Source organism: Aplysia californica, unplaced genomic scaffold, assembly GCF_000002075.1.
Source record: "Aplysia californica isolate F4 #8 unplaced genomic scaffold, AplCal3.0 scaffold00059, whole genome shotgun sequence".
NCBI classification, from domain to species: Eukaryota; Metazoa; Mollusca; class Gastropoda; order Aplysiida; family Aplysiidae; genus Aplysia; species Aplysia californica.
This window is the reverse complement of record NW_004797329.1, coordinates 794,660-807,589: the sequence shown is the minus strand read 5'-3', so window position 1 is coordinate 807,589 and position 12,930 is coordinate 794,660. Positions and strand designations below refer to the sequence as shown.

General features: G+C 38.2%; 1 protein-coding gene across 1 annotated transcript in view; it reads right to left on the bottom strand.

Moving 5' to 3' along the window:
• Positions 1–8,929: 8,929 nt before the first annotated feature.
• The window catches only part of LOC101863494 (AMP deaminase 2), a gene marked incomplete at its 5' end in the record, with an annotated part of 64,587 nt that continues 60,586 nt past the window's right edge, over positions 8,930–12,930 (bottom strand). The window contains 3 exon segments of the mRNA XM_035968434.1: positions 8,930–11,420; positions 11,789–11,899; positions 12,728–12,901. Coding sequence (XP_035824327.1) covers positions 11,232–11,420; positions 11,789–11,899; positions 12,728–12,901 — 474 coding nt within the window.

The window sequence follows — 12,930 nt, the reverse complement described above, 5'->3', positions numbered from 1 at the left end:
ATCCCAACTTTTTTCCTTTCTATTTGGGAAACCTCTCTAAACTGAAAACTCAACTGAACGGAATAAAAATCCAGAGGTCGTGCAAATATCGGTTAAAGCCGACTTCACTGTATAGGCCTATATAGAAATGCTGAAGGAAAAAATACCCTCATAACATTAACCTTCTTGATTTTAGGAGCTACAAGATTGTATGGTGCCAGTCCACTTGATGATCTACCATTGTGATGTTTCTGTTCTACTTGACGACACTGGACCAGTCTTGACAGTTCGTTACCTCAGAACGACAACGTTCTATCTGCTCTGTAGGCTACCTAGTTTTGAGAAATTAAAATTCCAATATTATGTCAAGCTTTTTCGAAAGCAATTCTTGGAACATATTGAAAACGACTGAATATGCTTACGATTTTAATAGTAGTAACTCAAAACGGCCAAAAATGTCAGAACTTCGTAATTCTGAGGTAGTGATTTGTTCCAATGAATGGTCTTAGTTCTATAATTAGTTTACAACAGTTAACAAACTCTTACCCTACGGCAGGCTGATTCAACTTTGCCCAGCACAGCCAACCCAGGATAAAGGTCGAATTCAAACAAGGAAAAAGAAATACGTATACATGGATGACAGATAGGAAAACTGAAATACATATACACTGAAAAGAAAATGCTGTAACATTTGACTGAAAAGGTTGACTTACACCACTTATGGAATATAAGTTTATAGAAACAAATCCTAGCAAAGTGCACTGAAGGTCTCTCACTCCAACCTTCACAGAAAATGATGGTACCATAACTAACCTAATCTAATAAGCATTCTCCCTTTTTAAAGCTTTTGCAAATAAGGATTGTGTCAAATCTATACTGAAAAAATAATTAAATAAGCAGCAACTGTAAAAGTTGTATTTCCTCATATTTTTTTTTTTCATATAATATTAAATTATCAAAGAGCCATCCACTTTCAGCCTACTCTGTCGAGTCTACTTGAGAAACAGGGCTCATTAATTCAAAAAAGTTTAACGGCATGAGCTTAAAGAGATAATCCATGAGACTACCCGTACATACATTATGAATGCCTGAAAGTACATCTCATTCTTGACAACTCAGTGTCAAGACTTTGTTATAGTAGGTCACTTTTCATAATAACATACGGTGGAGTCTTACACGATGCAGTCGTTATAGCCTCTGCCACAACTGACCTAAGAGCCATTTGAGGGAATCATACAACTCTGAAGATGATCAAAGTAAAAAATATATATATAAAAAATTTGTTTTAAAACCCCCAAAAAACAATTTCCCATTGGAAACTTGGCCCAAGGTCACCCGCACAATTTCTCATCACCAACAAACAGCATTGACACACAGTTCCACACACAGTTCCATAGACTTATACTCATAGACCATGCACAGCCTCGGCCACAGCCACAGTTCTTCACTCCTTATAGAAACTTTGCTTGCAAAGCGAGCATACTGTGGTCCTCACCATCACACCCAAATGAAGGCCAAACACCAGTCTCTCTGTATTTACGTGACGGCAGCATCTTCTCCCTTACCCTTCATTTGGCTCAAACTGAGTCAAGTTACACGCTCCACAGTAAACCAGAAATACACCAGAGTACACAGTCTAGTATATTCAGATACAAGTCAGAGCACTGCTCGAAGAACATGAAAATGAAATACAAATATATAAAACAGTAGGCTAGCACTGGATATCACACCGGAGAAATTACAGAGGCAATAATAGGAGACTATAATATTATGTAACAATAGATACCGTGAACTGGTAATCACAACTGAACGGGATAATTCCCTTGTCAGAAAAAATTTCTCTACTCAAAGAACACACAGGCTAAACCTAATTGTTACAATATCTCTCTAGTCAATGCACACAAAAGCTTGACCTATATGAAACAAACCACACAATGGTCACACGACGTTTCACCTCCGTTTTCAATCCCTTTACTCAACAAACACATCAGTATTAACAACATAACTACAGAAATACCACTGTACCAAGAGTGAAAAAAAAATGATAAAGAACACTGCACAAAATCAAACATTGAGACGTAAATATGTCACCAGTCGACTACTAGGTGCACTTAAGGGTGTCTGTATCATCCGTCGAGTGCAAGGGACCATCACAATTTTTTCTCGAACTACAAGTAAAAAGCAGTTTAGCGATTACAATTTGTTGACTCAAAGTTCAAAGCACGTTGACACAATAAATGCCACAATTCCCTGGTCATTTTTTTCCTGTTCTCTTTTTTTTTGTTAGCGTTTCATGGCGCTAGGTCATATGATCGTGCGGGACACATTTAACATTTTCAGTTGGAAGGAGATTTTTAATTTTGCCCAGGTGGCAGCCGATGCCTGCTTTAATCGATTTTCGACCACCAAGGAACCTTTAACGTGCGCAACTTGCACAAGGGACCTCCAAGATTTTTCACTCTAGTCCGAAAAGGATAGTTGTAGATCTTTCCTACCGGAAGATCAGGGGTGTGGCTGAAAGACCGCAGTAAGAAGGAGCCAAAGAGTAGCAGTAGAAAGGCTGCACATAGAGTCAGGAGCCCAGAGGAGGGGATAAAGGAGGTGAGTGGGTGGGGGTAGTAAGTAGAGACGAAAGCAGATGACAGAACATTGTTAGAAAGCAGGAAAGGATGTGAAAGGAGACCATTTTAGAGAAGAAAATTTTCCATGCTATCCGGATTAGAACCCACAACCTATTGAATGAGAGGCGGACACCTTAACCTCTAGGCCAAGAGAGCCCCCTCCTAGTCAGTTTTCATTTTAGATTGATTGTAAATGTGCTTAATCCCCCAACCTCTAGGAGGTGGGCCGCTGGACTCTCCTCGGTCAGGGTCAACCCAGGCAGAAGAGAAGTATCTCAGCAGAGATGTTTGATTTATAAAAACAAAAAAAAATATTGTAAAAAACACTTCCAAACTCCCCCTCATCTCCCCCCCCCCCCCCCCTTAAACAAACAAACAAACAAAAGAAACAAAGAATTTAAAAAACCCAACCTCTCCCACATGCAAAAGTGAAAAACTTAACCATGACACCATCACCACAGATGCCAGTAGAGTTCCCTAGCAACAGATTTAGAAAATATCAACACTGAAAAGAAGTAGAAAGAGAAGACCACACCAGTGACCGCCAACCACCCATACTATACTGTACTATACGTACAGGACCAATACTTAAATCTCCAAACTTCAAGGCAGAGATATATGAAATCACTCCTTGCACTGAACTAATGATAATAATAATATAGTGCCGGAAAAAAATACCATGACAAAATACAACAACTATACCGGAAGATAAAAAGCTGAAAAAAACCCCCCAGCTTCTATCGCCTGTGTCCAAAATATTTCTATCAATGGCAGGCACAAAAGAGTACATTTGCAACAAAATTACATTGTCACTATATTAGCATTACATATTTCATTGGAAAATTAAATAAAATCAATCAAGAAATGCATTAAAAAAGTAATGCCCTGGTCAAAGAACTGGGGCCCGACACATTTTGCAGAGATAAACATCTAAAACTGAACCCATCTTAGGTAGCTACTATCACACACACACGCACACACACACACACACACACCCGCGCGCGAGCCAAAAGATCAATAATACAACAAAAACACTGTAAGCATTCAACACCAAGTGTAAAATTTCTTTGAACACGACAAATTTGGGAAGACTTGAAAAATTCCCGAACGAGCAAAAAGCATGAGCAAATTTTGGAAACATCACAAAATGAACTAGGAAGCAGGCAAGTCCTCCCTTCAGGGATTTCTGTGTTACAACTTGAAAGACACTTCAGCAAGCATGCAAGGCATACTGGTCTGTTTATATCGACTGCTCACTCTAACTCCATCAATATTGCTATGTTATGAGAAATTTGACGTAAAAAATGTTAAGTTTCATAACATGTCAAGCTTTTTCAACGACTCCGAATAATCTGACAATTTTGACAGAGAAGATAAAACTTTTGATTCTTGACCTCATGGTTTTTGTAATACAAAACAACCAAAAATTTCAGATAGAACTTTGTTATTCGATATGTCTCTTTTTACAATGGCCTATAGCTGAGTCTTAATGAGCAGTTAATATAATAGTAATTGTAAATGTTTTATGCCCCTATCAACACATTTTAGAATATTCAAGAGGCACGCTGTCTTAACTTCAACCCTGCCTGTCAGGGCAACTCGAGCTGGGAAAGATATCTATTCAAAGTCCGAGTAGAAAGACTGAGATTCTATAAAAATTCTCTTCACATGGAAATTGAACTTACGACTTCTATTTGTGATGGCAAAGTACCTAACTGTTATACCACATACCGATTTACTTGTCTATATCAGTTTGTCCAGATTTTAAAAAGCAACAAAGAAGACTGCAGATGGACACCAGTATTGTGCAGCAGAACTTTTAAAAAAGAGTATTGAAAAAAACAACAACATGCCATTCTGCGATATTCTTCAGCAGAGAGATTGTGTTCTGTAACATAGCATTGTGCTATAAATATGTATCAACTGGTTTATATCAGGGCTGAGAGTTTTGTTAACAAAGCATTCTAAACCATGAGGATGTATATCCCAAAAGAGTTTTGACAATGTGTCATAGGCCAAGCTAAAGAAATGGTGAAATAGTATAATTGAACGCCCCAATCAACAGTTTCAAATTACTTAAAAGGCGGACCTCTGAGTTTAACGTCCAACTCCGAAAGGACCGAGCCAAACTCAATATTCATGTAAAGTGTCGCTCAAAAAGACACAATTCCAGACCAAGTAGAGGCTCGAACTCCCGAACCCATAAGCTCACGATCACAGGTGCGGTAGCCTAACCACTAGGCTACCGACCGTTTTACAGAGGAGGGTGTTTGCATGTAGCAATAAGTGCTGTAGCTTCACACCCAGTTCGGTCAGACGCTGCTGAGTTTGACGGAAACCTTTTCAATATATATATATATATATATATATATATATATATATATTATATATATATATATATATATATATATATATATATGTGTGTGTGTGTGTGTGTGTGTGTATGTATGTGTGTTCATGTGTTTAGTCTGTTTTTAAGTCTGTGGCTGCAGCGGGGAACAGCGACTGCTGACGTCATTTTACCGGGGAGCAGAGACTAGTATTTTACTATATTTCTTTGTTACAGTCTATCTTGGTGTTATCACCAACAGTATCGAATACAGCTAGACTAGATATGTTACATTTCGTCTCAATTTTCAAGTTTTAAAAAAGGGCTTAGTTGGACAAAAGACTGGCTTTAAAAATGAAGTTTGTTCACTCACACTGTTGTTACGAGATTCTTTTTTGTTTTGTTTTCGTTTTGGTGTGTGTGCTGCTGTGCCTTTTTTGGGGGTTTTTTTGTTGCTTTTATAAAATCACAGTCTTTAGTTCCATCTTGATTAAACTTAATTGCTTGCAAAATGATGTCCATAAACATTCATGGGATCTGTAGGTCTCTAAAACTCAATGAAGAGAATAGCAGTGTCTTTCGATCAGGTTGCCATACTGTACACTCACTGTACAGTGACAGTGACAGTGACAGTGACAGTGACAGTGACAGTAACAGTGCAGTGTGCAGTGTGAAATCTTAGCAGATGTAACGTCAGATGCACAATGCAATGGGTGACCTCGATACACGATTTCAAATTCAAAATTGACAATTCAAAGACAAAGTTTACTAAAGTTTTGATACATGGCATTCAATCAGATTCTATGCAAGCCACTTTGCTTATTTTAATACCCTAATACCGAAAATGAAATCTGTTTTTAGCAGCAAAGTTTAATCCCGCACAACAGCAAAGTTCAAAGGGATTCTGCATCACAGCTCACCTCTCCCAATTCCGACTGAAGGAGTCTGTAACCAGATTAGTTAAAACTGACAGTTGTCCTTCCTTGCTGTGATATAAAACTACTACACGATGCAATCTTGATAAAATGCTTCTTTTTTTTTTTGTGATCTTCTAAATTCAACAAGAAAAAAGTCACCCACAAGTCCTTTCGTTAATTTTGATATGCTGGTTCGAATTTGATATTATTTTTACGAAAGAAGGCAGCATTTAAAAAGTTTGTAAACAAAATTTGTTGCTGTTGGTGGGCTGCATCGATAAAATGATCAATACCACCAAGATGAGGTATTCGCTTAGCGCAGTCGCTGTTCCCGGGTGCTCTGAAGTCTTTTTTTTATTCGGTAAGTGTTTTACGGCACTGGAAACTGCATAAGGTCATATGAGCAAGTGGAACACATTAAACATTTTCAGTAGGTAGGAAATATTGAATTTAGCGTGGGTCGTCGCCGAAGCCTACTCTTATCAATTTTGGACCACCAAGAGATCTTTAATGTGCGCAACATGCGCATGGGACCTCCGATCTCCGAAGTCTGTGATTAAGCAGCACAATCAAAAGTACAAAGGGAGAGAAATGTTGAGAATTGAAATGTGTTTCTGTTTTTTGTCGAATAATTCGAGTGCTCAGAGCTTATATGTGTATGGGATAGAGTACTAAATAAACTTGTAATATTATTATTACACCTATTTTTATTATTGTTATCATTGTTTCAAACTTAGAAACATAAGTGTGTTTTAATGAGCACTGATATAAATATTATAACAACAGAGAGCATATCACTGAGACCAGTAAAAACTACAATACGGCATTGGGTCTAAGGGCATATGCCTTCCAGTTGCTGGGTCAAATTCAACAACAGCATTAACATTAACAACAATCATAATAATATTATCAACAAAAGCAACAGGGTACTACTTTGCTGTACGCCTATAAAAAAAAATGCCCAGTGGGTTTGCGAAAATAGGACATTGTTTACCCAAAAGGTACAAATATTTTAATACTAGTGGTACCCTTGTTTTATGGTAAACAAAATTCTTTTTAAGCTATACCACAGTAAAATGTCCAAATTTTTTTATCTTTTTTTTTTTGTATGATATGATTTACCAGGAAAAAGCAAGCAAATGATATAACTAAAAAGTACATGGTAAAACTATTGCAAAAACTTAACAATAGGAGATTGTGTGGGATACTTGAACTTGAAACGAAAAAAATAATACATAGCAGAAAAAGAAAGATGAAAACAAACAAAAGAATAAAGATCATTGAAAGCGGCATCACAGAATTAAGGCAAATTTCAATATGAATACAAATTTTGATCAAACACGACACTAGACATCAAACAAGATGGTAGTGGCTTTCTATTCTTACTCTTTTCATGTTTGCTTGTTTGAGTAAAGAGAAACAATGAGGACAAAGGTGAGCATTATTATAGTACATATTACCTTTGCATTGTAGGCCTACATCGCAGAGAGCTTTCTAGGGATTAGATGCTATTTAAATTCCAATTATTAATATTGTTATCTTACAAGATAAACAACAGTATATATGTCTCTGAATAATTAATAACAAAAACAGCTATATCAAAATGAGAGATACATGACAGCGTTTCTTCCCTCCACCCCATGAAAAAAAGAGAAACAGGTTTCGAAATCATACTGCCACATGCGGCACAAAGAAATGAGACGTAGGGAAAACGTTACTTGTGACATTAAAATTAAAATACTTTCGTTTTTTTAAGAGAAGCACATTAACATAATAAAGGTCATTTAGTGCAAAGAAATGGTAGACAGACAGACAGACAGACAGACAGAAACAACAGGGAAAAGTAATTTTAAGTAAAGAAAGAGGGCTCCAACCACCCACTGACATAAAACAGATTGCTGTTGTTAAAAAGAACATGTTTGTTCGATCGCAGCTTACGAGGCAAAGGGAAATAACAAGAACAGTCTCAGGACAAGAGACAAAACATAAAAGTAGATTAGTTCCATCTGCTACACTAAAACATTCTCCGTTCTTGTAGCACTGTCATCACTATGGTAGCTTGCAGTATGCAGTATTTTACTGTGTAATTATCTGACAATAACCTTCTTTCAAATGCCAAATCAGTCGGCCGCAAACTGGACTTACTTAAACTCTTTCTTGATCGGTTAAGTCTTTAGGCGCAATAAGACAATTATATTAGCATTTTTATAGCGCACATCCACACTCTACAGCATGCTCTTTATGCTTTACCACTATTATTACTCCAGAAGACCCAAGAACACTCAGAAACATTCTCGGCTTCCGGGGAAACATACAGATCAAGGGAACATAGTACGTCGCTATAATACCAAAACAAAACCACACTCAAAAACTGCTTACAGATTTGTATACATTTCAATGAAAATGCCACAGTGTTAAAATCTGTTTCATTTGTTTATCTTCTGATCTGGCCAGTCTGAGCAATTTCAGTACAAAGAAGTTGAACCTGAACTTGTGACATTACCATTGATTCCTCTACTTCATCGTGCTGAGCCCACGCACTGAGTGCTGCGCTGAGCAAAAACCCATTTAACGCAATAGTATCTTTACAGGAGACAGGGAAAACTGAATCGTTATAATTTGTATCTTTACTGCCATTCCTGAATGAAATTTGAGAGCATTTTTATTAGGCACACTTTTAAATTTCCTTAGCAAACATATATATATATATATATATATATATAGATAGTAATTCATTCGTAATGAGGAGCACTATGCTGTAAGATGAAAACCTAAATAGTGGTTTATAGAAGCTTCGATTCAGCTGCTTTCTGTAAAACACCAAATAGAGATGGTGTGTGTGTGTGTGTGTGTGTGTGTGCGTGTGAGTGTGTGTGTGTGAGAGAGAGAGAAAGAGAGAGAGAGAGAGAGAGAGAGAAAGAGAGAGAGAAAGAGAGAGAGAGAGAGAGAGAGAGAGAGAGAGAGAGAGAGAGAGAGAGAGAGAGAGAAAGTGTGCGTGTGCATGTGCGTGTGTGGAAGGGGGTAGGAGTTTGTGAGGGAAATACGAGCGGATTGATCCGATGAAAAATCTCAAACACTGCATGATACTTCAATACTTCCCTTCATTAATCAATTCAAGTGAACATCAGTGGGAAGAGCTGTGGAGTCTTTGTGCAAGGCACGCTATATACACCAAGCTGAGTAGAACTAGAACATAGGTACAGTACAACTGTTATTTACAAAGCAACCAGTCATTTAAAAAAAATTTTAATGCCACTTTCGGACTTCTGGCAGCGGTCTTTCATGAAACAGTGACGTTTTCTTTTCTACACGAAGAGATATATAGTTCGGTCATGACGGTGGAAGAGATATATACTTCAGTCATGACGGTGGAAGAGATATATACTTCAGTCATGACGGTGGAAGAGATATATACTTCGGTCATGACGGTGATGTCTATTATTATTACTATTCTGCGTAAAATGATTTGTATTATGAACGTGAATAAGTCATAATTGAGAGAGCAAGTTGTCTTTGTGCGACTTTTGAGCAAGCAAAACTTTTAACATATATTTATTGTAGTCACTGCCACCTTCGTTTTCATTTCGACTACTCACTGTAAGAATGTCATACGTCACTTTTCAAAATGAAAAATGACCGAGTTACGTCTGCTAAATTTGAGCATCTTCTAAATTTTCAACGCCTTTTTTCTCAAAATAAATGGGTTTTTTCCAAAAATGACTATGATAACCAAACATTATACCAATGGCATAAGGTAGTCAATATAAAAAAACAGTCACAACCACCTCACTTCCCGCCTCCCTCTCCAATCCCCCAAGTTTGAGCCAGCAGTCAAACAGAATGCCTCAACCCCCCCCCCCCCTCCCCCTCCCCCTCAACCAATCTGTAATGCCTTTCTGTCTGATCACCACAAACTCCCCGTCATCAGTGAGATAAGACCGCCGAGACGTCCAAGCCAATAACATCAATACATTGGAGCTGCCAACTGGCTATGAAAAAAAATTCTCAATTTTATGGACCCAATGGAAATGCACGTACGAGGACTAAAATCTCCAAAGTTACAGGTAATGTTGTCAAATACAGCTTGTGTCAAAACTATCTTCATGTAGATTGCAATAATATGACAAGCATTATATCAGAAATCTGGATTCCAAAATTATCCTGAAAATCTACACCTCCGATACATGAAAAAGAACTGACAAACCCACAGGGGGAAAAAAGCATCAAGAAAAGATTGCCCTAACATTCTCAACATCAGGTCTGTGAAAAAGAAAACAAAAAAAGGGAAGAAAATAAAAAGACTATTAAACACATCATCAGGATGGCACAAAATGGCGAGAAAACAGGCCATTTGACTAGTTCTGCGGTGTCCAGAGGTAGCTCAGCTGTACAAGATGGAATGAACGAACACAAAGAATTCTGGACTGACTACTATAATCTTTGGCTTCCCAAAACGGCATTGGTTAACAACAACAACAACAGCAACAGCAACAGACATTCTCAAAAGATATCAATGACGCTTGTCGAAACTAACAGACAATGCTGCTAAAAAGTACTTTTGTGCTATTCCAACTTGCATTACAATATGCATGAATAAGCGTTTGATAAGGAAAATACTGCTACTTGAATTGAAAGAAGGATGAAGAGAGAAAAAAAAAATATTCAAAAAGCATTCATAATCTCATTGATATGTAGTTCAAAGTCATTGATATTGTCATAAGGCTAATATGTAAATTTTTTAAAAAGAATACAAAAAAAACGCTGAAAGTCTCCCATTCAAAGTAAAAGTTCCACTAAAAAAACTGGAAAGTCTCCCATTTCTGGAACAAAAATAGAGTAAAAAATAATCAAACTGGAACATTTTCACATAAACACAAACAGGAAAAAACTTTGCAACTCTTTCCCATCTTTCTACTCAATACTTACAAGAAACATTTGGCAAAATTAAATGCAAATGGTCATAGTGACCTTTGCAACAACTCTTTGTTTCATTCTGAAATATTCTCAGAATCCAAAGTCTTATCATTTATAAAAACTAAATATTAAGCCAGAGCATGAAGACTTCTAGATCTATTATGACTTTTTCATTATCTGTCGTCACTGACAAAAAATGTTTTTCACTAAGAGTAAAGCGTTTGTATTAAACATTATCTCATTTTATCGACTTATTTCAATACAATAATATTACAAAATATACCAAACAAACATGAGTAAAAAAAATTTTACAGCTTGAAAGTCTGCACAAAAAACAAAATTCAACTGTACCACTCAGAATAAAAAGAACACAGGCCATTGAAAGTGTTTTTCAAATTTATATCTCCATTACTTCTTTCTCACTTTTGTTCTCCTATTTTTTTCAACTCAACAGCTCTCCTCGGAACGTATTTACAGCGGTTTCATGGCAACCCCATCCCCATGGTCGCTTCCCTTGGCACCTCGGCAGATACAACGTAGCTCATCTACCAGTGTGTCGTAGCGGTATGCGACGCGAATGTCTGGCACGTTGGTACGGCTCACGTCATTGCCTCCGATTCCCTCGTTGACATAGTTGGGGCCCAGCCAGTGTTTTTTCACCTGAGGAGGGGAGAGAGAGAGAGAGAGAGAGAGATAGTTCTGGAGGACATGATAGATGAATAGTTTCGGAGGAGAGGAGAGATAATTAATGGAAGACATGAAGGATGGAAGGGTCGGAAGAGAGGATCAATGGACAGTTCTGGAAGAGAGCATGGATGGATAGTACTGGAAGATGGGATACATGGAAGGTTCTGCAAGAGATTGTAGGTGGATAGTTAGTTCCAGAAGAGAGGGCAGACAGATAGTTCCTGGAGATAAGATAGTTCTGGAAGACAGGATTGTTGGATGACCTATTTATTTTTTCTGTTGGATGACCTATTTATTTTTGTAAACATTCGATTTCACCAGGATGTCCCACACAAACGTACCTCGTGGGGGAAGCCACTCTGCAGCACGCTGTTACGGGCGATCTCACACATGTCGCAGGTGGAGAACTTCCACACCTGGGCTGCGATGCTGTACTCCTCCATCAGCGGCTCCTGGAACACACAAACAGTTAGTGCGGGTGAGTGTTAATTTTTGTTTCTTCATGTAGATGTTTTTATACCCCCCATCAACACAGAAATTGATGTAAAGAAAAGTTGGAACAATGGAATAGCATCAAGAGGCTAGACCAGGATAGAGAAAGGTGGAAAGTGTTTGTTCATGGTCTGGTGCAGGGTGAGAAAGACAATGATGATAGACACATTTTAGATCATTCAGGAGGTGGTCTTCCAACCCTGTCTGTCCACCCACGCCAACCCAGGCTGAGAGGGAGAAAGACCAAGATACTAGACAAAATTTTTTCCCCACTTGGGAATAAAAAACTCAGGTCTTCCGCATGCAAAAGCGAAGTGCCTAACCGCCACACCAAAGATGATAGTTGGTTGATAATTAACAATAAGTGCTGAAACATATTGCTTTCATTGGAAAAATAAAAGGCAAAAGATGCAGAGAAATGAGAGAGTAGTGAAGTAGGGTGGTGTTTTCCGTTCAGACAAAGAAAAACCCTGATCATCTTCCATATCTTCCCAAGCACCTCTTCCACTTCCTGCCCCTCCTCCACATCTTCTTCTTCTTTATCTTTTTCTCCTTCTTCCCCCTGTTCTTTTCTAATTCCTCCTTTTTCATCATCTTTTCTTCTCATTCCTCTTCTTCTTGTTTCTTTTCTTCTTCACTTCTTCACCTTCTTCTCCTTTTCCATCTTTTTCTCTTCTTTTTTTTCAGACATCGGCGATCATGGTTTGCCACTCATTTCTCTGCTCAGACACAAAACAAGCATCACATCTATCATCTTGCCACCAAGATCAAGGACACCTGCCACTGACCTTTGTGAAGTGGAACTGCAGCGGGTCGTCAGTGGAGAGGGATACGTTGAGGCCTCGGCTAAAGTACTCGGGCAGCGGGTTACGGTGGTAGTTGAGGAACAGGGAGTTGTTGGACAAGGGAGACATCGCGATCCCGATGTGGGACAGGTAGAACAGGTACTGTAGGACTGGCACCTGAAGAAGATGTGGGGAGGGGATGGGGA